We start from the raw sequence: 27,790 nt of genomic DNA, 5'->3' as shown, positions 1-27,790 counted from the left end.
TTTCACTGAGTTAGACAAAGGTGTGATCCATGTGATCAGATTGCTGATCGTGGTTTTCAGTCTGAGCTTCTCTTCAGATTTGATTAATTTGTGTGAGCAGCTCATGAAACTCAGGAAAACATTTTACTTACTAGAAAACTGATGTATTGTAAAAGGATAAAACTCAGGAGCAGCCAGATGGAAGAGATGCATAAATGAAAACATGTGGGAAGAGGCATGCGGCTTCCACGCCTTCTTTGGGCATACCACTCTCTGACATCTCTGCGTTTCTACCAACCTGGAAGCCCTCTGAACGCAGGTCTTTTTTTTTTTTTGTAGAGAGTTCATTGCCTTATATGGCATGATTGATTAAATCATTGGCCATTGGTGATTGAACTGTCTCCAGTCACTTTCCTCTCTCTAAAGGTTGGGAGTCTGTGGCTGAAAGTTCAACCTCCAGTCATAGGGTTGGTCCCCTGGCAACCCACTCCCACTCTTAGATACTTATCAAAAGTCATCTTATTAGCATAAACTCAGGTGTAGTTCAAAGAGTTTTGTGATGGATATCATAAGTCATCTTTACTCCTATCACTTAGGAAATTGAAGGGATTTTTGGGAGCTCTGTGCCAATATATACTTATTACAAATCACATAATTATAGCAGAATTTTCCAAAGAATGTTCAGAATTGGAACCCTAGTTCCAAAGAAAATGATGGATCTGTGAAATATGTATTTGGGAAATACTTCAAGAAACTTAAGTGGGATTCATTTCTGCGGGACCTCAGAGGCTTTATCTATTTTAATTAATTTTTATTGGAATATACTTGCTTTCAACGTTGCGTTAGTTTCTAGTGTACAGCAAGGTAAATCAGCAATAGATATACATATATCCTCTTTTTTTGGATTTCTTTCCCATTTAAGTACCACTGAGCACTGAATAGGGTTCCCTGAGCTATACAGCAGGTTCTCTGTCACAGGATTTAATAAGCCAATATCCGTTGTGTATCTTTAAGGAAGGGTGTGTCAGAAGCATCAGTGAAGCCCTAACACAAGGAAGGGTGTGTGTGTGTATGTGCTCAGTTGTGTCTGACTCTTTGTGACCCCATGGACTGTAGCCCACCAGGCTCCTCTGGCTATGGAATTTTCACAGCAAGAATACTGGAGTGAGTTGCCATTTCTTTCTCCAGGGCATCTTCCTGACCCACGGGTTGAAAGCTCATCTCTGGTGTCTCCTGCATTGGCAGGCATATTTTATTTACCACTGAGCCACCTAGGAAGTCCAAGGAAGAGTATAGCTCATAACATTTTACACGCTATTTGATCACAGAGCTTGTTTTCTCGTGAACTGTCTTTCTAAGTTATTGAGTTACACAGAATGTCTTTTTTAGGCTCCCTCAAATGAAGGAAGTTGCTCTAATGCCACTCTGTGAAGTTGATTGATGGGAAGATACTCTGGGCTAGACTGGGTTCTGAGGTGCCTGAAAGTTTACATTTTGGATGGCTGTCTTTTCCAAATTAGTATTTATTTGCTCACAATGGTCTGCTTCTGTGTTCACCTTCAAGGGCTCAATACTGCCCCCTAGTGGGTCCAGTCGGATCCTAAATTTTCTGTGCCATTGTCCTAAACTTGGGAAGTGACCTTGGCAGTTTCTAAAAAAAAAGAAAAAGAAAAAGAAAAAAAACCACCTTTTCAAGTTACAAAAAAAGATACTACTGTTATGATACCTGATATCACTTAAAAAAACTTTACGACACAATAATAATATGTGTTTGTTTTAGAATGAGAAAATTTAAGGTAAGTAAAATGAAGAAAATAAAAATAATCTACAATCTTACCTCAGGGTTAACACTTATCATTCTAACATGTATGTCCATGCAGTCTTTTTTTAAATCTACATTTATCTAAAAATTCATACTTCCCCTGATCCTAAACTAAAAATATGTTTTTTCCGGACTTTTTCTTGTATGCCCATTTTACTTGAACGTCAGTTAAGAACCTACTCCTTGAGTACTTTTGGTCCTTTTGAAGGAGGCAGGAGAGGAGAAGGGGTGAAAAATTTAAACATTTAAAGGGGTGATTCAGGGGCTAAGTGACCCACTATGTTTTACGGGTGATTGCACCAGTGTCTTCCAAGAGGGGCACATACACTTTAATGGCACCAAATGGCAACCCTTCCTGGCTGCTGCTATAATACAATTATATAACAATACAGTATTATATAAACATATAAACAACATCTAAGGCTGTGGCTTAACGCAAACGTAGTGGCTTAAACAACATGGATTTGTGATCTTACAGTCTGGGGTCAGAAGTCAAAGTCAGTTTTGTAGGGCCAAATCAAAGTTTTTGTAGGGCTAAATCAGTTTCGTAGGGCTGTTCCTTCTGGGGGTTCGTCTGTTTCCTTGCCTTTCTGTCAGCTTCTCAAGACCCTTGCATTCCTCAGCTCGTGGTCCTTTTTCTCCCAACACATCAAACTCTGACTCCTGTTATCACATCCCCTACTACTAACTCTGATCCTCCTGCTCCTCTCCTATGAGGACCTTTGTGTTGATACTGGGCCAACCAGGAGACTCTCCCCATCAGGACCGATAACTTCATCACACTGGCACAGTCCTTATCACCATGAAAGGTCACATTTTGACAATCTCTTCTGGGCATTAGGATGTGGGTAACTTTGGGAGGGCCATTCATTATTCAGTCCACCATACTGAATACGTTTCTTCTCTTTCTGCTCCCCTCCCCCTGTCCTCCTCACTTCCCCTCCTCCTTCTTCCTCTTCTTCTTTGTTTTTGAGAATTTAAGGTGAGAATTAGGTGTTCATTTTCTGGAAATCATGGTCTCTAAAGGCCAATTAATCTCGTCGATATAAGAGCTTGTCAGATTGCAGCACAAAGTCAAATAAAGCCCACTTGGATCACCTGCCTTGGCTGAGAGCTGCACTTCTGGGATGGACACAATGGTCTTTGGCCATTTACTGCACTGGGGGATGATGGGGCATTTCTGGCAGGGCCCAGAGCTGGCTGCCAGGAGCTGTTGTGTCCCATCCTTTCCTCCGAGTGTTCCCTCCACTCCTCTGGCTTAGCTGTGTGCCCCCTTTGAAGTTCTGCAGCAGTTGTCGTCTATAAATAGGGCATGCCCAGCCCCATCAGAGTTCTCAGATGAAGGGCAGAGCTCACTTACAAAGCGTTGAAACCGCAGGACGGTGTAGGGAGAGAGCCTGCTTTCATGCTTCTTCTCCAACCTCTCCTCAACCCTCCCACCTCCAATTTCATGTGAAAAATACATGAAGGCCCCAGAGAGAATAATCAAAGCTCTGTCACACTTGGAAGACACTTTCTTGCTTCCCTTTAACAAGAAGAAGAGAGAAATGAGCTTCTGGATAAGAGCCCAGGAGCCTATATCAGTTCAGATGTGCCCCAGCATCCATATCTCCTGGAGGTCTTCCGGTTGTAACACCAAAGATGACTACATTATCTGACTCTAAGATTCTGGGTTATCTCATCTTACCCTCATGACTGTCCCTGGAGTCGGGGTATACGAGTTTCCATCTCTCAGATGGGGAGCTTTCCCCCAATTTCTCACTTCTAGGAACACAAAGGAAATGGTAATATTTGAACTTGTGGGGGCAGAGTGAAAGGTTTTTTCCCAAGTACCTCTCACTTCTCTCTGCCACCTCTGAGCACGTCATGGGGTCGGTGCCTTGTTAGTCCATACAGCGGAATGCATGTACCAGTTACAGCCGAGAAAGCACATTTGGGTGTGTGAGCCACCGATTTGGTTCTCAGGCTTGACTCCACATTCGTTAGCTGTGACTTTAAAAGAGCTACTCGATAGTTCCACGATAAGTGGGTACAGTAGCCCATATGGTTGTAATAAGCCTTACTGGGAGCCTCCTCCTGGCATGGTAGCCCCAGGTAGCTGGACTTCTCAGGGATCGGCTCAGAGTTCTAAATGTAAGTATAAGTGTACCAACCTACACTGCAAAACTGTGTTGTGACTTAGCCTCGGAGTGGCGTCATCTCCAGTGATCACCATTGGTTATAAGTGAGTCACAAGTCTATCTGGGTCCAAGAGGGAGACATAGATTTCCTTCCAATGAGATCATTGATAAAGACTATTTTTAAAGACACTGCCACACTATGCATCTTCACAGACATCTGAATGGTTTTCTTTAGATATAGTAATAGCTCTAAGTCTTACTGAGCAATTTTATCCGTTACTGGTTGTTTTCATTGTTTAATTCTGAAGGCAGTCTTTACTTTTAGGTTTTTGTAGTTCCCCTCATTTTCGTGTGGGGCTTCCCCCATAACTCAGTTGATAAAGAATCTGCCTGTAGTGCAAGAGACCTGGGTTCGATTCCTGGGTTGGGAAGATCCGCCAAAGAAGGAACTGGCAACCCACTCCAGTGTTCCAGCCTGGGAAATCCATGGACAGAGGAGCCTGGAACACTACAGTCCATGAGGTCCAAGAGTCGGACACGACTTAGCGACTAAACCACCACCAACTCATTTTCACCACCGATGTTGTCCCTTATATCAGGTATCAGACTCGGTATTTTATCAGCTGTGCAACATTTGCCAGAGAAGGGGGAAACATTTCTTTCATTTTCAAAACAATTTTCTCTAGGATATAGAATTTGACCGTATCATAACATTCTGCTGCTAAAGCAAGCATTCTACTGGGCTGCAGATATTTATGACTTCTATGTCACTCATTCTTTTAAAACAAAATATGAGATATACTTTAGACATCTCTGCTGGGCTCCTGACTCAGATATTAATAGTAACATGGAATCAAACTAGAAAAAAATTAATTGCTTTTGTATTGTGGCTCCCTGCTGGTATGATTTATTTTAAATTCTGCTGATCCCAGGGAGAAGATACTATATTGTCTGTAATTCAGAAACTGACATATGCTGTTTTCCCATATTTCCCACAAATGCTCCAACTTCAAAGAAAAATATGCTTCTGTGGTCTGGAAAACACTGGATATCACAACATCTATTTTATCTGACATGGCGGGAACTGAATTACTTGACATGTAAGTGGATTTTAGAAGCAACTGTATACAATCTGTCTGCCTTGAGTGCCAAAGCCTTTTAGAAAATTATTGACTATTTCTGGACTAGGAGCTGTCTAAAGCATAGGGGTGAGTCATCCTGGTGGTTTTCCTGGGACTCTCCCTGTTTAACACTGAAAGCCCCATGACCTTACCTTGGAAAGCTCCCGGTTATAGACAAACTGAGATAGTTGGTCATGCCCTAGATTAGATATGAGCTTGATCTCACCACTTTCTGATCATCCTGTGTCACTGGTATGAATCTAGCTATGCTGAGTGTTGTGATCCAATGATGCCCTCAGGATGTTTGAGGTATATAACCCATAGATTTCCAGCCTATATGATGCTGGAGTAGCCGGTTAGCTCTGCTTATTCAAATGAGGAAACTGCCTGTAGTTCAATGTTAACTCCCAAGTACGTGGACATGATGAGTTATTTTCACCTGTAACACCCAGGGCATCCTTGTTGGTTTTTAGGACTCTCATCAGGATGATAGAGGGCACGACAGTTTTGATTCCAGGTAAGTGGGGGTCATTATTATCAAAATAAGTTAATCAGCAAAACTGACCTCAGACAGGGGCAGTAATGAAGGATTACTTTTAAATAATTTTACTGAGTTGCTGTTGGTTTACTTTTCGTGAAACCATGTCTGGACGCGGCAAAGGCGGCAAAGGTCTGGGGAAAGGAGGCGCTAAGCGCCACCGTAAGGTTCTGCGCGACAACATCCAGGGCATCACTAAACCTGCTATCCGCCGCCAGGCTCGTCGTGGTGGTGTGAAGCGCATCTCTGGGCTCATCTACGAAGAGACCCGCGGGGATCCTGAAAGTGTTTCTGGAGAACGTGATCCGGGACGCGGTCACCTACACGGAGCATGCCAAGCGGAAGATGGTCACCGCTATGGACGTGGTCTACGCTCTCAAGCGCCAGGGCCGTACTCTCTACGGCTTTGGCGGTTAAGCTTTCCAGTTTGCTCTCAGGAGCTTGATTTCAACCAAAGGCCCTTTTCAGGGCCAGAAAAAAGAAAAAAAAAGAAAAAAAAAAAGACAAAAGAAAGAAAAAAAAAGAAAAAAAGAAAAAAAATAATTTTACTGTAGTGGGAAACTTTGTCTAAAGAAACTAAGAAACAAATATTTGATCAGAAACTTAACCCCTCTAGTGGAACAAATTCATTTCTTTTCCAAATATGAGTTCATATATTCATTATCCTTTGGCTCCACATGTAATCAGGGGTATGATATTGAACCAGAGAGAATATAATTCCTTTAGCTTTGTTTCTTTATGAAAAAGGGAGGCTAGGGAGACTTGTGGGCTTCGCAGGTGTTGGTAGTGGTAAAGATCCTGCCTGCTAATGCAGGAGACATAATGAGACTCCGGTTTGATCCCTGGATGGGAAGGCATGGCAGCCCACTCCAGTCTTCATGCCTGGAGAATCCCATGGACAGAGGAGCCTGGTGGGCTACAGTTCATAGGGTTTCAAGAGTTGGACGCGACTGAAGACTTAACATGCATGCAGGGAGACAAGGTGGAGAAGGAAATGGCACCCCACTCCAGTACTCTTGCCTGGAAAATCCCATGGATGGAGGAGCCTGGTGGGCTGCAGTCCATGGGGTCTCAAAGAGTCGGACTCGACCGAGCAACTTCACTTTCACTTTTCACTTTCATGCACTGGAGAAGGAAATGGCAACCCACTCCAGTGTTCTTGCCTGGAGAATCCCAGGGATGGGGGAGCCTGGAAGGCTGCTATCTATGGAGTCACACAGAGTCAGACACGACTGAAGCGACTTAGCAGCAGCAGCAGCAGGGAGACAAGGAAAAGGAAGGACTTGAGTAACTTGAGTTGGGTCAATCTTAGACAGGTGAAAGGGGACTTTACCTGTCTCACTTCACCTGGGGAAGACTCTGACCACACAGGAAATGTGAAGGGTGTGGCTGTGCCATAGTTCCAGGGCTAGTCACACAAATGGTATATACTCCAGAGCCCCGCTTACAAGTGAAAATCTTACTTAGATGAAAGGGCCGTGTTAATGCTGTGCTCCAGGTTCATTTTCTATCAGAAACATGCCTATGAGTTGAAGAGGATATGATAAAACAAATTCGATAAAGAGAAAGCAAAAAAAAAAAGAAAAAATAGAAATAAATAATAAATGCATTGAGCATTCTTGGTTTCCATTTAAAACCTGCTTTTGACTTTGGCGGCCGTCATCTACTGCAGAGTGTTTTTCCTCAAATGAATTCATAGGCATTTCTTTTCATTTGATTGTGTGCCTACAGTATATAAGGTACAGTGCAAAATGATTTGAAGGTACAGAGAGAAAATATCAATTTCTTTCTTTAAGAAGTGTGGCGTCTATTGGGGGATGGCCAAAAAGTTCTTTTGGATTTTCCTAATATCCTTATTGTATAGAAAAATCCAAAAGAACTTTTTGGTCAGTCCTATAGTTTGAGAAAGACATGTATAACCCAAATGTTTTCAGGCATCACCATACTCAAGAAGTCACATTTACTGTGGTACTCTCACTCATTTTGATGACTTCTAGCTCTATATTTTAGGGCTTCCCTGGTAAAGAATCTACCAACCAATGCAGGAGACTCAGGTTCGATCCTTTCATCGGGAAGATCCCCTGGAGCAGGCGGATTCTTTACCACTGAGCCACCTGAGAAGCCCTCTTGATGGCAAGGCTGCCAAAAAGAATGATAAATATCCATTGCAGGTTCTTTACTCAAGGATAGATGGGTTAATTTCTGGAAACCTCTTATTAAAGTAGCAAGAAGTAAAACACAAATTAAGTCTTAATCATGAGATGTGACTAAAATATAGTGAACTAATCTGATCATGATTTTTGTTTCCCCTGCCAAATAGCAAGCACTTTGAGGGCAGAAACTGTATTATGTTCTTTATAAAAATAATTTTGAACCATCTAAGTGGTTCATGAATATAATTTCTTTTATGAAAATAAAAATTACCAATCATTTGAAATCCCCTTTGATTATCTCCCCCGAATCTGGTCTGTCTGTTCTTCCTTGTTTCCCATGTGGCTCAAATGACGCTTGTGGACCTGTCCTGGAGGGTCTAGAGTGGAAGCTGGGGTTCAGGAGGGAGGAGGGTGGCCGGGTGATTGGCTCCCTGGCCACCTGATCTGGCCAGGCCTCCTCTCTCTACCCTACTGGCTGCTGCTGCTGCTAAGTCGCCTCAGTCACGTCTGACTCTGTGCGACCCCATAGACGGCAACCCACCGGACTCCCCCGTCCCTGGGAATCTCAGGCAAGAACACTGGAGTGGGTTGCCATTTCCTTCTCCAATGCATGAAAGTGAAAAGTCAAAGTGAAGTTGCTCAGTCATGTCCGACTCTTAGTGACCCCATGGACTGCAGCCCACCAGGCTCCTCCGTCCATGGGATTTTCCAGGCAAGAGTACTGGAGTGGGGTGCCGTTGCCTTCTCCGACTGGCTGCAATGCTAGCAAATCATTCTGCTTGTCACTGCTTGCCAAGCTGTGATGCACAGGAGATTTGGTAAAGACTCCCATACTTACTGGGCTTCCCTGGTGGCTCAGCTGGTAAAGAATCTGCCTGCAATGCAGGAGACCTGAGTTCGATCCCTGGGTTGGGAAGATCCCCTGGAGAAGGGAAAGGCTACCCACTCCAGTATTCTGGCCTGGAGAATTCCATGGACTGTGTAGTCCATGCGGTTGCAAAGCGTCGGACATGACTGAGCGACTTGCACTTTCACTTTCTTTCCCATACTTTCTAGAGGATACTTCCACCACAGTCATGAGAGATGTGTTGTATTTCTGAGGGTTAAGTCTTGCTTGGGATGCTTCCCAGGTCTTTTGAGGTGGACATTCAGGGCTATCAAATTCTATTAAAAAGGCTTCTGTCTCAAAGGAAAGAAGATGAATTTCTTCTGATCAGGAACCACTGGGCATGGCTGACTCCATCAGGAAGCTGGTGATGTGAGCTGGAGTGGGTGGTGGGGCAGAGACAAGGAAGTCAGACATAGACCAAGTATGGAGGTGGTGCTGATCTCCAAGGTCAGATGCATGTCTGATTCCTCATCAAGAGAGTCAAACCAGTGACTGAGACCTGTGGTCTGGGTCCTAACAGGAGGTGATGGGTGGAAGCCAAGGGCTTCCTCTTGGCCAAAATGCAAGGTCAGGAGGGAGGAAGGGAAGTGAGAAAATAGAGAGGGCTTGCATAAGCCCTTTCTTAGCAAGATTTTGAGCAGATCATCTCCTGTCTGCTTCTTTAGGTTGCAGTAAAAATCACTCAGTCATGTCCGACTCCTTGCAACCCCATGGACTATACAGTCCAGTGACCTCATGAACTATACAGTCCATGGAATTCTCCAGGTCAGAATACTGAAGTGGGGAACCTTTCCCTCCTCCAAGGAATCTTACCAACACAGGGATTGAACTCAGATCTTCCACATTGCTGGAGGATTCTTTACCAGCTGAGCCACAGGGAAGCCCAAGAATACTGGAGTGGGTAGCCTATCCCTTCTCCAGAGGATCTTTCAGACCCAGGAATCAAATCCAGGTCTCTTGCCCTGCAGGCAGATCCTTTACCAACTGATCTACAAGGGAAGCCCTTTAGGTTGCAGGGCAAAGGCAACTCGCACTTCATGTTGGAACTGTTTCTGTGACTTGCTCTTTTGTTATCATAATCACACCTAACTGCCCACGGAGAATCCTGCCCCTCTGCCTGACTGTTAAGTGCCTCTGTTTATAACCCTGTCCACCTGTAGATGGTAAGAAGGAAGAAATTAAGACATCCCTTGCCTCAGGCTTGCCAGTCTAGGGGATATTTGTAAGATTAATGGCCTTTTTACTTTGTTTCTTCACTCCCCCCATCCCTGATCCGTAAAAGAACCTGGCATCAGACCCTGATAAGGAAGTTGTTTTGAGACAGTCTGCCATCTTATTGGTCAGTGGGCTCTCTTAAACTCGCATTCCTTACCCCAACATCTCGTCTCCGATTTGTTGGCCTGCCATGCAGTTGGACTCAGTAACATTTAGACTCACCCCGCATAGTGAGAATGCCAACCTGCGGCAGGGCATTTAGCAGCCTTTCCTCTTGATGAGAAGTCAGAGACTGCTCATGAATGGGGATCAGCCCTTCAGTGGCCCTTTCTCCTGGGCCTGTGTTCGATCACTGACTTACTGGCAAATTCTTTCAATCATTGAATACCTGTCTGTCTCATTGGGTAAACTTTCATCTAAACATCTTATCTAGGGTACATGTAAGTGGAAAAAAAATGTTAAGACTTTCTTTGATCATTAATAAAAGATCATGGGGAAAAAGCCTCAGTAGCTTGTGTTAATCATTAAACTTGCCCCATGGTCAGCTCTGAATTTTTTCTTTAGCACAGGTTTGGCTGGGACACAAACGAGTTAGGTGAGTTACAGCCTGACAAGTTACAGCCAAGTAAGTTACCTGTGCCGCCGCGGGTGGGCTCTCACCAGGTAACACAGCCATGGGTTCCTGAGAGGAAGAAGGTCATTCTGAAAGGAACAAGGTCGTTCGGAAAGGAAAGGACTCCTCCCTTGAGTCCAAAGGAGAGAGGAACAGGAAAAGGTACTGTTGGGTTCAGAAATGTCTCTGCCCTGTGTTTTCTAGGTGTTGCCTTTTTGCTAATATGTTAAACAAAGGAACTGGGGGATATGATGTAGTAACCTCCCAGGTTTGTCTTTTCAAAGCCCCAAAGGGAGAGGGGCTGGGAAGGGGAGAGAGAGGAGGAGGAAGAATGAGGGCAGAGTGGGGAGAGAGACAGGGGAGAGAGAACTGACCAGAGGCACACAGCTCTCCTCTGGTTGAAAATATTCTGGTTAAAGTATTTAAATGGAGGCTGGGTTTGTTCTTAGGAAGAATTAGTGGATAATCATTTTAAGAGAAAATACATTTGTTATTGATTTGATTGCTCTGTTTTAGAGGGAAGATGTAGGTCTGAACATAGAGGTTTTTTAAAAATTAATTTTTATTGGCGTATAGTTAACTTACAATGTTGTGTTAGTTTCTGCTGTACAGCAAAAGGAGTTAGCTGTACAGGGACGTGAATCCCCTCCCTTTTGGACTTCCTTTCAGGTCACCACAGTACTTTGGCTAGAGTTTCCTGTGCTTTAGAGTATGTTCTCATTAGTTATCTGTTTTACACATAGTCTTTATTGATAGTGTATCTGTGTTAATTCCAATCACTCATTTCCTCCCACCTGCCCCCTCCCAACACAGGGTTTTAAGAAAACCAGCATGCAACTATTTACTTCTGATGTTCCAAATTTGGGAGTAGGCACCAAAATAAAATGTTAAAATCCCAGTCAGATTGAAAATCGACTCTCCTGTGCCTAACATATTCTGTTGGGTGTGACAAGTAAATCAAATCCAGTGCTTTTGGACTATAAGTAACTCCTGGGTACTTTTCTCTAGGCAGTAGATGTATTTCTGAAAATTAGATGTTTGAAAAATGAATCCTATTCCAAATCGGTGTAAAATATAGAGAATTTTACAAGTTAAACACCTGCTTAATCTACTTGAAAACTTTAGAACTCCTCTTGTAAATGAGAGTAGCTTCTGCTCCTACCCCAACTGCTCGGTACTTGAAGGCAGGTACAAAGATAATTTATCTCTGTTTTCCCAGCTCCAGTGGTACAGAATCTGCCTCTAATACAGGAGACATGGCAAGAACTGTGGGTTCGATCCCTGGGTCAGGAAGATCCCCTGGAGAAGGAAATGGCAACCCACTCCAGTAGTCTTGCCTGAGAAATCCCACGGACAAAGGAGCCTGGAGGGCTACAGTCCATGGGGTTGCAAAAGAGTTGGTTGGACACGACAGTCACTAAACAACAAAAGAAAGCATGGTGCTCAGAGTATATTAGGCATACGATGAATGTTTGTGGAGTGGAATGAGCTACAGGTGATTATCCATTGCACTGTCTTAATTCGGACGTCCCTAACAGATACGTTTATTCTTAGGCTTTTTGTAGATACTCTTTTTCTGGGCATTTATTTATTTATTTATTTTGTAATGGTAAAACTATTTTTTCTGGCTTCAGTGTTTTCTCAACCCCTCCCCCCCCAATATCAATGAAAGGGGTTTGTTACATTGAGGATATAATGTTAACATGTGGAGTCTTGCTTCACCTGTTACGAGGTCAAGAGGGGTGGATGCTGCTCCACCTCCTCCAGGTCATGGACAGGGCGTGACCACCAGTCCACCTGCAAGCAGGCCTCCTCCCACCCCACCCCAAGTACTTGAAATGTACGTTTTGCGCAAAGGTTCTACAACAGGAGCTGTTTTCAGAGATGCACTTTTCAGAGAGCCATGTGGCATTGGGATCATTGGGATTGAACACGTGACGACGCTGTTCAAGCCTCTGTATAAACTTTTAAGATTGTGATGGGTGGAGATCTACTCATCTTGCTAACACCCAAGACAAGCCTGGTATGTAAGTTTTCCTGCTTATGAAACCCGGCACCTGCCAATCTGGAGTGTTTGCGTCCTTCTAAGGTATCTCCTTGCCCTCCGTTTTTGGAGGCCAGTTAATTTTTTTCTTAAACCTTTATTTATTTGGCTGCACCGTGTCTTAGTAGCAGCATGTGGGATCTAGTTCCCTGACTAGGGATCGAACCCGGGCCCCCTACACTGGGAGTATGGAGTTTTAGCCACAGGACCACCAGGGAATTCCAGTTAATTTATGAATCTACGTGGGGGACAGATTCCGTGGAGAGGCAGCTCCTGAGTTGGGCCCTGAAGGAGGCCAGGAGTTCATTAGGGCACAAGAAAGTTGGGGGACTCTAGAAAGGGCCCAGCAGGATCCAAGGCAGAGGCTGCCGTGTGGGGAGCTTGCTGGGTTCAGCGAAAGGGGAAGTTGGAACGATGAGGGGCAGGTCCTGGTGAAACTGCGGAGTCAGAGCTTTCTGTGGGACGCAGAGAGCCTTTGAAAGGAAAACTGACCTTTGTGAGTGTCTTCTTTGTACCAGGCCCTGTGTTGATTTCTTTAGGTATATATCACCTCTGCTGCTGCTAAGTCGCTTCAGTCGTGTCCGACTCAGTTATTCTTAATAAAAATCCTCTCAAGTGTTCTTATCCTCTGTTTGACGTGATAGAGGTTTTGCTTTGAATTGAAAGCATTAAACAGGACAATGCCACAGTGAAAGCAGTGTTTAAGGAAGCTGATCCAGGCGTGGTGGATTGAGGTAGAGGGACCTGGAGTCCTGGGGTCCAGTTTGGAGGGTCCAGCTTTGTCTTCCTGTTTCTCCCTCCCTGTTTCCTCTGCTGTGAGAGTAAGATGCTGCTGCTGCTGCTTGGTCACTTCAGTTGTGTCTGACTCTGTGTGACCCGATGGAGTGTAGCCTGCCAAAATCCTCTGTCCATGGGATTCTCCAGGCAAGAGTACTAGAGTGGGTTGCCATGCCCTCCTACAGAGGATCTTCCCCACCCAGGGATCGAACCCTGGTCTCCTGCATTGCAGGCAGATTCTTTATGGCTGAGCCACCAGGGTAAGATAATGTCCAAATTTCCATTAGCATCTGTTTTTCAACCTGTTACCATGTTTAACATTCATTTTGTTAAGCTCTTTACTCTTTTTTTGCATGTTGATTGCTTCCTGGAGGACTGAGACTTCCAGAGAACAAAACAAAACAACCCCCTCCCCCCATCACCATTAGCTAGTATTTTGGCTCTGGGATTTCCTTACTTTTAAAATGTAAGTGTTTAAGAATGAATTAACGCAAGAGGTTACTATTACTTACCTAGGTTACGTATGCATAAAATGAGTAAATGAGACAAAGAGAGGGGGTAGAATAGTGATGATTTTATATAAGATTCTTAGATTGTCCTTTTCTTGCAAGTTGGGATGATGGTGGGTCTCTCAGAAGATCCTTAATTTTCCAAGTTTTAACACAGCAAAGCAATTGTATGTAAGCCAAAATGATAGTCATCTTTTTTTTCAGTTTGTTTTTATAAAGCTATGCAGCTCCAATCAAAATTGAAGATGTGTTTAATGTCTGAGCAATTTTGAAAGGATCAATTTCAGCAGACAAGATGACTGGCTGGCTGATCTCTCTGACAAGTATCAAAGTACTACTTCTGGCAGGTGAGTGAATGTGTTTTGAAGAGATTTTAGGGAGATCACAGCAGGCTACCTTGAGAACTAGTTTACTGATACTTAAATATTATTGGGAAAGGTTGAAGGCAGGAGGAGAAGGGGACGACAGAAGATGAGACGGTTGGATGGCATCACCGACTCAATGGACGTGAGTTTGAGCAAGCTCCGGGAGTTGGTGATGGACCTGGAAGCCTGGCATGCTGCAGTCAATGGGGTCACAAAATGTCAGACATGACTGAGCGACTGAACTGAACTGAACTGAACAGAAATATTATTGGGGATGACCTACTAGTGTCTGCTCTAAGACTGAATTTTCTCTGCTTAATAATTTTCTGTTTATTAGTTGATGCTATGCTAAGTTACTTCAGTCATGTCCGACTCTGTGCGACCCCATAGATGGCAGCTCACCAGGCTCCCTCGTCCCTGGGATTCTCCAGGCAAGAACACTGGAGTGGGTTGCCATTTCCTTCTCCAATTCGTGAAAATGAAAAGTGAAAGTGAAGTCGTTCAGTTGTGTCCGACTCTTGGCGACCCCATGGACTACAGCCCACCAGGCTCCTCCATCCATGGGATTTTCCAGGCAAGAGTACTGGAGTGGGGTGCCACTGCCTTCTCCTTATTAGTTGAGGTTGTACATTAAACAGTTACAAATATATACTTTAATTTTTAACAGCCAGTGGAAGTTGCTATTATAGTCTAGAGCTTTTAATAATAACTCATAATCTTTTTATAATTCCTTTTTGAGCCATACAATGCAGTTCTTTTTAGATTTTATTACTTTATCTTCCCAAAGGAAGGCTTAGCTTGTCTTAGCAATGAACGGGCAACTAAAATTTTCTTTTCTGAAATTGTGTCACTACTTTTCTCAGCAAATTCGGTTATCCTCTGTATCTTCTTGGGGGCTTCCCAGGTGGCACTAGAGGTAAAGAATACGCTTGCCAATGCAGGAGATGCAGGAGACACAGGTTCAATCCCTGGGTCATGAAGATCCCCTGGAAAAGGAAATGGCAACCCACTCCGGTATTCTTGCCTGGAAAACCCCATGGACAGAGGAACCTGGGCTTCAGTCCATGGAGTCGCAAAGAGTCAGACACGACTGAAGCAACTGAGTGCACACACATCTGATACAGCTTTGAGGGCGAGTGTGAGCTGGTCTGGCCAGAGTGCCACCAACGACTGTGTTCTTGTGAATGTGCCTTTACTGTTAGTGCAAGTTCATGTTCCCAACGTAGAGTGAGGCCAAACAAACAGAAACGTCAGCGTTTGGAGCAGAGAAACGTTTATTGCAGGGGTGTCCAAGGAGAATGATAGCTTATCCCCTGGGGGAAAAGCAAAAGCCAAACAAGCCTGAGTTCTCTGAAGATTTTCAGGAAAGCCGTTATAAAAGTCAGGTGAGAGTTGGGGGGTCATCGGGTCAGCTGTCACAATTCTGACTGATGGTGGTGAGGTAACCGGATGCTGTCACAGAGGTTAGCATTATCAGTCCTCAGGCTCCTGAAGGCCTGGGGCTCTGTGCTCAGGCTTATCGAGTAGTTAACATCTTCCGTTTGGTGGGGGATTTTCATATTTGCAGAACACCTTAGGAAATGTGAATCAAATACTGTTATCCTGATATGTCCTGTTATCCTCAGAGAGGACGAAAAGCAGAGGCTATGGGGAAAAGCCTGTCAACGCCCCCTGTCCCCCACCTCCTGGGAAGGCCCCATGGGGTCCTACTCAGTTGCATCATCACTCTTGGGCACTGTGCCACCTGCATATATGTACATGGATGCCCTGGGCTTGCCAGAGTTGGCGTGGCCTTGATGATCCTTTAACTTTGCTGATACAGAAAATGACAAGTGTTTTATAGGCTTCACTGGGGAGCTGATTTTTGCTGGCTTTACCTCGGACAAGGAATGTCCATCCAGGAGCACCCTCAAAGATGAGGCATTGATAACGTCATACTCAGCCTGCAGTCTGTATGGGAGAACCCAGGTTAGCCTAGTGTGCAAGTCTATAGTGGTTTTTTTTTTTTTTTTTTTTTTTTTAAATTCCAGCACTGATTCATGCTTCACTGCTTCTCTGAGCAGGCAAAGCAAGAATTTAGAGGATTTTGTATTTGGGGAGTCATTCTGATCATGTATTCAAAAGAGGATGGTGTACTGAGTAGGAAGATTAAAAATAGAGACAGCTTCTAAAAGTTTCTGGGAAGTGGAAATATTAGAAATAAGTGGTAACTGTAAATACAACCTGATGAATAAAGAATTCGATGCAGGAGATGCAGGAGACACAGGTTCAATGCTTGGGTCAGGAAGATCCTCTAGAGGAGGGCATGGCAACCCACTCTAGTATTCTTGCTTGGGAAATCCCTTGGGTAGAGGAACCTGGTGGGCTACCGTCCCTGGGGTCACAAAGAGTCGGACATGACTGAGTGATTAAGCACACACACACACACACACATAAAATATCCTGATTAAAGAGTGAGAAAGAGGGGAGACATATTTCGGCTTCCATTAGGAACCAAAATGTATCCTTGAAGCTTCTTCCAAAGGAAGTGGAAATTCAGGATAGTCTTGGTGAACACTGGGGTTTTGGATGTCTAGGATCAGTCAGAACTTTTCCTAAAATGGGAGTTTTGAAGGCGTGATTCTCCAGACTGAAAGCAGAAGGGACACTTTGTCAGAAATGCAAATTCTTGGGCTTCACCCAGACAGAAGCAGAAGCTCGGGGTGGGACCTTGTTCTGGGCTGTATCAAGCCCTACTGGTGATTCTGAGGAATGCTGAAAGGAAGCTGGGGGACTGAATTTGCACACTGAAGCCACTGTCTCTCCTATTCACTTACAGTGCCTTGTCTGAATATCCACATTGAACCTGAAGAAGGAAGCCTCGCAGGGGGAACATGGATCACAGTCATTTTTGATGGTAAGTCTTGGTCTTGCCAAATGCAAGTTTCTTATTTACTGATCTAAAGAATCCTAAAGGATGTGAGTCTTTGGTTTCTTCTTGTCTAAGGCCAGATGTAAAAGAGGTCCTGAAGGGGGATGGACCTAGGGAACACCCTCTCTGTTACTATCAACAGGTGCTAATGTCACATCACAGCATTCCGTGTTTGGGTCCATTTCCTTATTCTGAGCTGTGGAGTGGACTCAAGGAACCCTGATGAGATGATGCACATGTAGCATAGAACTTAGCAATGTGACCCCAGAACCTTGGTTATCTTCCTTGTTGATAATCCTACATGCGGGAGTTTCTAAACCATGGCTCAGTGTCTCCATCTTACTCCACAATAAAGAGTAACTTTCAGGGTTGGAGAATTCTTTCCTGGATTTAGACGGATGGACCTGAAAAGAGAATTTTAAAAAAAATAAAGTCATAAATGAGAACACTCATTCATATGGCACTCAGAAATGCCTTGGGAAACAAGGAGCCTTTGAATTTTAGGTAAACTCAGTGCCTCCCACTGCCCCCTTGTGGCATGTTTTTGTATTGCCCAGTGTGGATTACAGCTCTGTTCAGCCTGAGACTCCTCTGTGCCTTGTGTTCAGGTTTGGAGTTGGGTCTCCTTCATCCCGCCAATGGCTCTCAGCTGGAGATCCACCTGGTGAATGTGGCTCTGCCAACGCTGCCCAGCATCCCCTGTGACGTCTCCCCTGTCTTCCTGGATGTTCCAGCCGTGATGTGCAGGACCAGGTACCCGGGACAGGGAAGGCCAAATGGGATGAGTACTTTCTTCATCTCTGTAGCTTTTGGTGGTGAATTAGAGCAACTTCTGCAGTGATTGCATTTACCAATATAGTTCCCTGTCAGGGCTTTAAGGCTTAATGAGGATGAGATATGGGAAATGATGAGACTCTGGGAAAGATTTTTGAGAATTTTATGCTATTTATAAGGAGGAGTCGGATTATGTTTCCAGTTGTTGATTTTTTTGCAAGGTTTCTATTGATATTCAGATTTTAATAAATGAGGCCATTTTACCATCTTCTTCCCTCATGGCTCAGATGGTAAAGAGTCTGCCTGCAGTGCGGGAGATCCGGGTTCAATCCCTGAGTCAGGAAGATCCCCTGGAGAAAGGAATGGCAACCCACTCCAGAATTCTTGCCTGGAAAATTCCATGGCCAGAGGAGCCTGGCAGGCTACAGTCCACGGGGTCACAAAGGGTCAGACATGACTGAGCAACTGTTGCTTTTGGAGTAGGCATAATTGTAATGACTGTACATTAACTAAAAACCATTTAGAAAGGAAATTCACCTTAGTCTTCAGTTTCTTTGCTGAGTTCGATGTGATGTTTACAGGATTCCAGATTTTCTATCGTCCTACTTAAGTTTTCGTTGGCCAGCAAAGTTTACACTAGTTCATTCTTTCTTTAATATCTTAGACATGCTGCCTGAAAGTGGATCATTCGTTAAGAGAAAAGGAGATTATGATTTCCTTTTGTTTTCTGTTTCCTCTTTCAGGAAAGTTCCCCCTCTTCTATCTCTGCCTATTGAACCAACCATACTGCACACACTCCCTCGCCCCTAAACAGCCAACTGAGTATCATCTTTCCCTTCCTTCACAGGGGGACAAGTAGGAAGTGAAATCCAGGCTTTGAGGAAGGAGCATGTTCTAGGAATTCATCCACATGATGTGTGTGTTTGTGTGTGTGTTACACACTTTCTTGTGCAATTCATCTTCCTTGAGGGAGGACCTTTTTGTAATTTACACAAAGACACAATATGCACAGCCTTAGTGGCCAGGTTTGCTCAGCTTTTTGTTTCTCCTGACACTATGGCAACTGCTCACTTTTCAGATTCATCCTCATGAAACTAAGTGCTTTGAGGACAGAGGATGTGATCAACTCATCCTTGTAGTCCTTATGATGCTGAGCACAATATCTTGCTAATAGAAGATGCTCAATAGATATTTCTTAAACTGAAGTTCCTTATAGCATTACTATAGGGAGAGATGATTTCCATAGGTTATATAATATTTTAGGGGATAGAGTTCTTGCAAGAACTTGCTATGAAATAAGTCAAAGCTCTAACAATTTGTATGTTCTATTTTCTCAACCCCAACATACTAATGACTTTAACATGCACCATTGACTTTATATCACCATTTTAGAAGAAAAGAAATATAACCCTCTTAAATGTACTCATTGATTGGAAGATGAATATCAAATTAAATTAGCAATCAAACGTGAGAAAATAATCAATGAAATACTGTTATTATAATAAAAAGACGTCTGAGTTTGCAAAATTTGGCAATGGAGCGTCTAAATCAGCACTGCCCAACCAAGATATAATGCGAGCCACAAAGAAAACTTCACATTTTCTAGTAGTCACTTAAAAAATTTGAAAGAAAGAGGTGAGATTAATTTTAATGATACATGTTATTTAGCTCAACATATCGGAAACACTGTCATTTTGCATGTAATCAATATGTAAATTATTAATGAGATACTTTATACCCTTCTTTGCCTACAAAGTCTTCAAAACCCAGTGTGTATTTTACCTTAATAGAATATCTTAATTGGTACTAGCCACAATTCTTCTTTTTTTAATAAATATTTAATTAATTTATTTGTTTAGGGCTGCACTGGTCTTTGTTGCTGTGTGCAGGCTTTCCCTAATTTGGGGGAGCAGGGCCTACCCTCAAATTGCAGTGCACAGGCTTCTCATTGCGGCTGCTTCTCTTCTTGCAGAGCACAGGCTGTAGGGTGTGCAGGGTCAGCTGTGGCACACAGACTCAGTTGCTCTGCCGCAGCATGTGGTATCTTCCTGGAGCAGGGCTTGAACCCCTGTCCCCTGCATTGGTAGCCGGATTCTTAACCTCTGACCCACCTGGGAAGTCTGGGATTAGCCATTATTCAAGCGCTCAATAATCACATATGACTAATGGCTAGCACATTGGACAGTGAAGATTTAATATTTAGGGTAATGCTAAAGATTTTAAGAGAAGTTTTGGAGGGGAGACACTTCTAAAATCTAACTCTGTATTCATCATATTCTCCTCTCACAAAAATCAGACTGAATGGTGGCCTTGAAAAGGCAAAGAAATCACTGTGATCTTCACGAAAAGAGGAGAGAAGGTCTAGGACTCTCTGGGGGATAAGGGGAGTGTTTATGGGCTGCTGGAATAAGTGTTAAGTCAAGAGTTTTTGGCAACATGTAAAATCAATGCCTTTTATCAGAAAGAGCCTCAGACTCAGGTCCTACTTTGCCCTTCACATTGGTGTTTACTTACCCAGATCCCTTAATCCATGAATATGTGGTTGTTGTTCAGTTGCCAAGTCGTGTCTGAGTCTTTGTGACCCCATGGACTGTAGCCTGCCAGACTCCTCTGTCCACGGGATTTCCCAGGCAAGAATACTGGAGTGGGTTGCCATTTCCTCCTCCAGGACATCTTCCCCAACCCAGGGATCAAACCTGAATCTCCTGCGGTGGCAGGAGGATTCTTTACCACTGAGTCACTTGGGAATCGCCTCTATATGGAACTCATTATTTTTTAAATGGAAACTAGAGTAGATTATCTATCAAAGTCCCTTCCAACTCTTTACAGGACAGAATTTTTAAAATTTCAGGTACTTTCAATAAAAGATTCATAACTTTTGCTGAAGGATCCAATCTTTAAAGTCTAGTGAATGCATGGGTAGAGGAGGTAAAAAGTGAAATACAGGAATCCTGGGTTAGCTCTGCTTCACAGGTGCAGAGGGCTTCCCAGATAGCTCAGCTAGTAAAGAATCCGCCTGCAGTGCAGGAGACCCTGGTTCAATTCCTGGGTTGAGAAGTTCCCCTGGAAAACAGACAGGCTACCCACACCAGTATTCTTGGGCTTCCCTGGTGGCTCAACTGGTAAAGAATCTGCCTGCAATGCGGGAGATCTGAGTTTTATCCCTGGGTTGGGAAGATCCCCTGGAGGAGGGCATGGCAGTTCACTCCAGTATTCTTGCCTGGAGAATCCCATGGACAGAGGAGCCTGGTGGGCTGCAGTCCATGGGGTCCCAAAGTGTCGGACACGACTGAGAGACTAAGCACACACACACACACAGGTGCAGGAAGGAAGTCCGAAGTAGTGAAGTTGGACTGGCAGCTTTGGCAATTCATGTTTTTTTAAAAAATAATTTTATTATTTATTTTTAATTAGAATATAATTGCTTTACGGCATTGTGTTAGTTTCTGCTTACAACAGTGTGAATCATCTATAAGTATACACATATCCCCTCCCTCTTGAGCCTCCCTCCTGTCCCCTTACCCCACCCCTCTGGGTCATCACAGAGCAGCGCTGAGCTCCCTGTGCTCTCCAGCAGCTTCCACTAGCTGTCTATTTCACACGTGGTAGTGTAGAGATGTCAGTGCTACTCTCTCAGTTCATCCCACCCTCTCCTTCCCCACCAGGTCCACAAATCCGTTCTCTACATCCGTTTCTCTATTCCTGTCCTGCAAATAGGTTCATCAGTGCTATTTTTTCTAGGTTCCATGTATATGCGTTAATATATGATATTTGTTTTTCTCTTTCCTGACTTACTTCACTTTGTATGACAGACTCTTTATTCATCTGCTGCTGCTGCTGCTAAGTTGCTTCAGTCGAGTCCGACTCTGTGCAACCCCATAGACGGAAGCCCACCAGGCTCCCCCATCCCTGGGATTCTCCAGGCAAGATCACTGGAGTGGGTTGCCATTCCTTCTCCGATGCATGAAAGTGAAAAGTGAAAGGGAAGTCGCTCAGTCGTGTCCGACTCTTAGCAACCCCATGGACTGCAGCCTTCTAGGGTCTTCCATCCATGGGATTTTCCAGGCAAGAGTACTGGAGTGGGGTGCCATTGCCTTCTCCGCTTTATTCATCTACATCACTACAAATGACTCAGTTTCTTTCCTCCTTATGGTAGAATGATATTCCATTGTATCTGTGTACCACGTCTTTATCCATTCATCCGTCGATGGCAATTCATGGGTGATTCATACGAATTTCCACTTTCTGCCCTCAGATCTCTGCTGCCTGAAGCACAGGAGGGTGTGTACTCCCTGGAAGTGCAGGCTGGGGGACAGGTGGTAGGCAGCCCACATCCAGGACCACAAGACGGCCGCACTTTCAAGGTGGGTTCCAAGGAGGGAGGAAAGTGTGTTTGCCTGATCTGAGGGTGTGCTTACACTGTCGACAAGCAAGTTACACCTCGGCTAGGGAGTCTGTCTGCCTTGCCAGGATGAGAGGACAGGTAGATGATAGTTATGGGGTTTATGAGACTATCTTAAGAAAGTTAGTATAGAGCATGTGAATGTCAGGATCTCGCTAAGTGCTTTATACTCATTAACTCAATTTTATGGGGTAGCTTTTTATTACTGATTAAAAGATTAGGAAGGAAAGAGAGGGGAAAGAAAAGAAACACTTCCTAAAATTGCACATTAAAGATATCAAGTCCTTCAGTGGTTCCCAGAACTCCGTAAGTTGATGAAAATTCACCAGGGGATGCAGTTAATGAGAGGCATTACATCTGTTTTTACAGATGAGAAACCTGAGACTCAGGGAGATTAAATAATTTGGCCGTGTCGTCAAGTTCATAAATTGTAGAGCCAGAATTTGAACCTGCGTTTAAATCCTCATTTAAATGGAAGCCCATAGAGGAGCCTCAAAGATTACCATTGGGCATCAGTGGTTCATCTTACAGAGATCATTTGGAGTATTAATGTGGTGAAGGGACTCAGGGACCCAAGTTGTACCTTCCTGTCTGCTTCACGGTTGATTTCTGCTTCTCTTTCCAATCCTCAACTGAAAGGGCATTTGCTGCTGCAATTCTCCTTCAAGCTCAGAGAGACAGCCAAAAGCAATCAGGGCAGGGTGGGGTGGGGGTGGTTTGGGGAGAGAGAGTGAGAGTTTATGAGCCAATGCTTGGGCTTATTTTAGAGGTTCCATATGCATTAATTTTACATTGGGGCTTAATGTTGTTTAGTCTACTGCCCATTTCAGATTGGTTTTATTAATACACTAAAATAATCTCTGAAAGCATAGGTTCTAGATTTTCCATAACGGGCAGTGGTTCAGCAGGGCCCCTTGCCATGGTTGTACTTCCCACAAGGAGCCTCCATTTAAGAGGGTTCCTAAGAACACAGTTCAGTTGTTAATTAATGCTCCTGTACAGCAAGTCTTCGTTTTCCAAATTCATCTCTCATACAATCTGCATTTTAATATAGGCAATTCATCTTTAGAATTTGCCATCAATTCACATTTGGCAACTTGTTTCTCCCTCCAAGGGAATCTTGTTTTCCAGAATTTTGCTTCTGCACATATGAGGCAGAAAGAAAAAAATTATTCTTTTTTATTAAGACTCGCACCACCACCTCTACAGTGTCTCAATGAATAAAACAGAAGAGAGATGGCTGGGCATGGTCCTTAATCACCATGCTGTTTTTGGTTTTGATGGCCTTTCACCCCAGATAATAGTTTTCCTACTGATTAAAAGATTAGGAAGGAGAGAGAGGGGAAAGAAAAGAAACACTTCCTAAAATCGCACATTAAAGATAGCAAGTCCTTCAGTGGTTCCCAGAACTCGGTAAGTTGATGAAAAGTCACCAGGGGATGCAGTTAATGAGAGGCATTCTGAGCTGAAGGAAACCCGGTGTCTGCCTTTGTTTGGGGACTGGGGCTAGGGGAACCGTGTGTATTAAAAATTAATTCCACCTCGCCAGTCCACTCCAAAGAGCCTGCTGCAGGCACTGACAAGTTAGAACAGCTCACAGAAGGTTTATCAAGCAGCTGGTGGCTCGGCTTTGTCACTCTCATCCTCTGCTTCTCAGCTCCCCATCTTGCTGCTGCCGACCCTACTTGGGCTCAGGGATCAGCATGAGGAAAGCCAGGTTTGGAAGCTCATTAATTTTTCACTCTGTCATGTCTCTAGCTTGGTGGGTGACCAGAGGCCTGTTTCTCTTTAAAAAAGTACAGCTTTATGTCATGTCAGCTCACAGAGAAATCACGAGTGGAGCCCTTTCCGAGGTTTCCCTCTGAGCCTGCTCCACCACCCTGAGGACCCGGGAGGGATGATCAAGCTCTCTTTCCCCTGCTCTTCTGGAGGAAGGCATACAGCTGAAGGGTAGACCCTGTATTTTAAGCTGGAAATCGACGGGTGTGTTTTCTTGTGTGGTTTGGACTTAGTTGTTTCATCTGCCTCCGTTTCTAACTTCTGGGAGATGGGGCAGTAACCACTGCTCTATTTCACGAAGCTCCCATGATAAAGTCCCAGTGGGCATGACAGTGGTCTGAAAGGTGTCCTGGTGGAGGTGGAGGTCTGGGTGCAGGAGGAGGCTGGGAGAGAGGGAGTGTACATTTGGCAAGTGTGTGTGGAGCTGTGTTAATCTTTATCCTTCGGTGCCAGCAGAGACAGCTCCCAGCCTGTGAAGTCACAGCATTCTTATTTTGACCCCCAGACTGTGCATATTTTCTGTGCACTCTTTTCTAACCTTTCTGTTAGGAAGGGAGGAAACTAACCTTGATGACAGACTGCACAGATGTGTGAATCAATACGTAAAGCCCACACTTGCCCAGACACCATCAAAGTCCGTTGATTCACGATGTCTGATGAGGGCTGGTGATTAACACTGGAGTTACTCTTTAGTGACCTTCTCCCTGGGAAGGTGGACTCCTGGGGTGCTGGAAGCTGACCAAGCAAAACAGTTTGCTGTCTTGGCTTGGCAGATGGGAGGTACAGTAGGTTTGGGGAGGGAAGGCGGTCTAGGCGCCTATAAGAGGTGGGGGTGAGGGTAGCAGGATGGGGAGACTGGGTCTCCTCCTGGGTGAATCATGAGCACGTGGCTCAAACCGCGGCCAGGGCAGTCCATCCTTATGACTCTCTGTTTCTTCCCACTGGCCCTGTAATCTGGGACTAACCCATAGGATGACAGGTGATATGGAATTCCTGGAATTGTCTCCTTTTCTCCTTTGCTTCCGGGCAGTGTGTCAGTTGTCTCAGATGGGGCCTCTCCATGCATTCACAAAAATGTAAATGTCTCCTTATACCAGGCTGTGCCCAGGGATGCAACCAATGACTTAGGCCTTGCCCCTGCCTCTCTGGAACTTATAGCTAGCAAATGACGCGCTGCAGGAGGTGACCTGAGTGCCACGACCAGGCTTCCCCTGCCTGTCCCATCAATGCTGGTTTCCTCCCTGGAGAATAATGTTGCTTCTCATTCGTTGCGTCATGTTCCCCCCCACAACAGGCACCTTGCATTTTCCCGAACAAATCTCCCTTTCGTATCTTTCAAACTTCTAATTTTCATAGCTTGCAAGGTGCTGACTGATAATAATTTAAGTTGCAATCCTTTCAATTTAAATAAGCAAATTATTGTCCAGAAAAGTTAAAAAAAAAAAACCACTTTAAGACCCCAAGATATCAAGTTGCAATAAAGGAATTAAAAGGTTGGTATTTTAAAGCATGGCTTGTCTACCTTTCCTTTGGTAAAACATGCTCCTGGTATGACCGGTGGGCTGGTAGAAACAGATTTGCCCAGGTGTGAGTGATAAATGGTGCAGGGAGACACATGACCTTGTCAGAGTCCCTTGACCTCATCCATGGAAGAACTATGATAACATCTATCGTCTCTGCTTCACAGAAATATCATGAAGATGAAAAGTAGTAGAAGTGATTTGAGGAAATACAGCGACTTGCTTCCGTAGATGAACGACCTGTGAGGAATGACAGGCTTCTTGTGTATGTTTTTGTGTTGTTCTAATGAAATGCTCACCGTGATAACATTTTCTAAACAGTTTTCCAGGGCACAGACACCAATTGTTTACAAAGTTAATCCACCCAGTGGAGTTCCAGGTAAGAAATCTATTAACAAAGGAATAAATAAGAATCTCTTTACCAAAGCTATTGTAAACTCTTCGACCCTGGTAAATGGTCTCCATAAACAGGAAAATCTTACCACTTCTCTGATGTTGTTTTGAAGGTGAGTGTCAACCTCTGGTTTACTTTAAACCTGGTTTGGTTTCACCTCTGGGCACTTTTGCTCTATTAGGTCACTGATAATCAAAGGAATCCTTACGTGAAAAGAAAGAGAGACCAGCAAAATCAAACCAGGTGTTGCTGGAGAATGGAGAAAATAGATATCATCATCACTCCTAAGTTTATAATCATCCACATACTGCTGCTGCTGCTAAGTCACTTCAGTCGTGTCTGACTCTGTGTGACCCCATAGACGGCAGCCCACCAGGCTCCCCTGTCCCTGGGATTCTCCAGGCAAGAACACTGGAGTGGGTTGCCATTTCCTTCTCCAATGCATGCAAGTGAAAAGTGAAAGTGAAGTCGCTCAGTCGTGTCCGACTCTTCACAACCCCATGGACTGCAGCCTACCAGGCTCCTCCATCCGTGGGATTTTCCAGGCAAGAGTACTGGAGTGGGGTGCCGTCACCTTCTCCACACCCATGTACTAGCAAACCTTTATTGACCCTTGCTGGGAGCCAGGATCTGTTCTAAGCTTTTGGTTTATATTATCTCATTAGATCCTCATAACACCTAGTGCTATAAGAACTATTATTAGTTCCATTGTTTAAAGGCATACCCCTAACGAGTGGTCAAGCTGAGGTTTGGACCCAGACAGAATCTAGAGTGGGCCCATGTACCTTACATTGATTGTATTTTGTATTGAGCCGAGTTGGGTGCCAATTGGAAGGCCATTAACTCTGGTCCTCATCCTGGGAGTTTGTTTATGAGTTAGCGAGCACATGGATATGCAGAGACCAAGAGGACAGAAGAGAAGAGAGAACGCTAGTGGGGTTGAGGCTGGACTCAAAAGAAAGCATTGCAACTAAGGCCTGCCAAGCCTGCTTTAAAACTAAGTAGTAAACAGAGCTAGGATTACATACAATTTGCAGTCTGATTCTTGACGAATTCCTACACGTATTTTAGGTTTCTTGTTTGTTCAGGGATTCCAGATGGTATAAGTATGGGGATACAAGTTGTTCAGCTTTTACTTGTGATTGGGTCTCAATACATGAACTGATCTAGTTTCGAATGGCTCAGGAATGTCGAAATGAATATCTTACTCAATGAAGTGTCTGTACTTTTTGGCGCATGTGTGTGTATAGACACACAGATGTATGTGTTTTTTAAATTACATCCTGAAGAATACGAATTTGGCATTATTAGTCACATTATTCACAGATCTGCTCCATTCCATTCATCTCAATAATCAAGACATGATCATGTTTTATTAAAAAGAGATGTGACCTGTGAAAGTCACATGCTGTCATTTCGCTCCCCCTGTTTGGACGATAGAAGCCTTGTTAGGATGAGGGATGAGGAGGGAGCCTGTTGTGAGCAGTGTGACGCAGGGCATCAGCTGGCACTCAGATTAATCAAGGCCATTTCCCCCACCCAGTTTGAGTTCTTCACACTGTCTTTTCCACCTTCAGGGAGAACTGGTTGGAGTGGTCCCTCTGGGCCGGATCCACATGGCTGCATCTTCAAAATCACTTTCCAGACGATTACTCTCATTTCCTTTGGGAAGCCTGCCCAGAGTAGCAGCCGCGGAGATGGGGGAGATAGCGGGGACAGCAGAGATATTTTGTGAGCAGTTGATTTCCTATATGTGGTTAACAGTCCTCCACTGTAACGTGGAATCCACCCCCTACCTCCCCCAGCACGTGGTCTGGCTTGGCCATTTGTCAGCTGCTGTTGGGCTTCTTTGTTTAGAAATAAAA

General features: G+C 44.3%; 1 protein-coding gene and 1 pseudogene across 1 annotated transcript in view; both read left to right on the top strand.

Annotated features, from left to right (window-relative positions):
* The first annotated feature begins 5,666 nt into the window (after positions 1–5,666).
* Positions 5,667–6,042, top strand: LOC112443833 (histone H4-like; annotated as a pseudogene).
* Positions 6,043–10,423: 4,381 nt separating this feature from the next.
* The window catches only part of PKHD1 (PKHD1 ciliary IPT domain containing fibrocystin/polyductin), a 441,675-nt gene continuing 424,308 nt past the window's right edge, over positions 10,424–27,790 (top strand). The window contains 6 exon segments of the mRNA XM_002697311.6: positions 10,424–10,612; positions 13,985–14,127; positions 16,964–17,041; positions 17,665–17,809; positions 22,086–22,194; positions 25,853–25,910. Of these exon segments, the coding sequence (XP_002697357.3) occupies positions 14,076–14,127; positions 16,964–17,041; positions 17,665–17,809; positions 22,086–22,194; positions 25,853–25,910 (442 nt within the window). The 5' untranslated portion in view covers positions 10,424–10,612; positions 13,985–14,075.

The sequence above is a fragment of the Bos taurus genome, chromosome 23 (assembly GCF_002263795.3).
Source record: "Bos taurus isolate L1 Dominette 01449 registration number 42190680 breed Hereford chromosome 23, ARS-UCD2.0, whole genome shotgun sequence".
Taxonomy (NCBI): domain Eukaryota; kingdom Metazoa; phylum Chordata; class Mammalia; order Artiodactyla; family Bovidae; genus Bos; species Bos taurus.
This window is presented reverse-complemented; position numbering and strand designations above follow the sequence as displayed.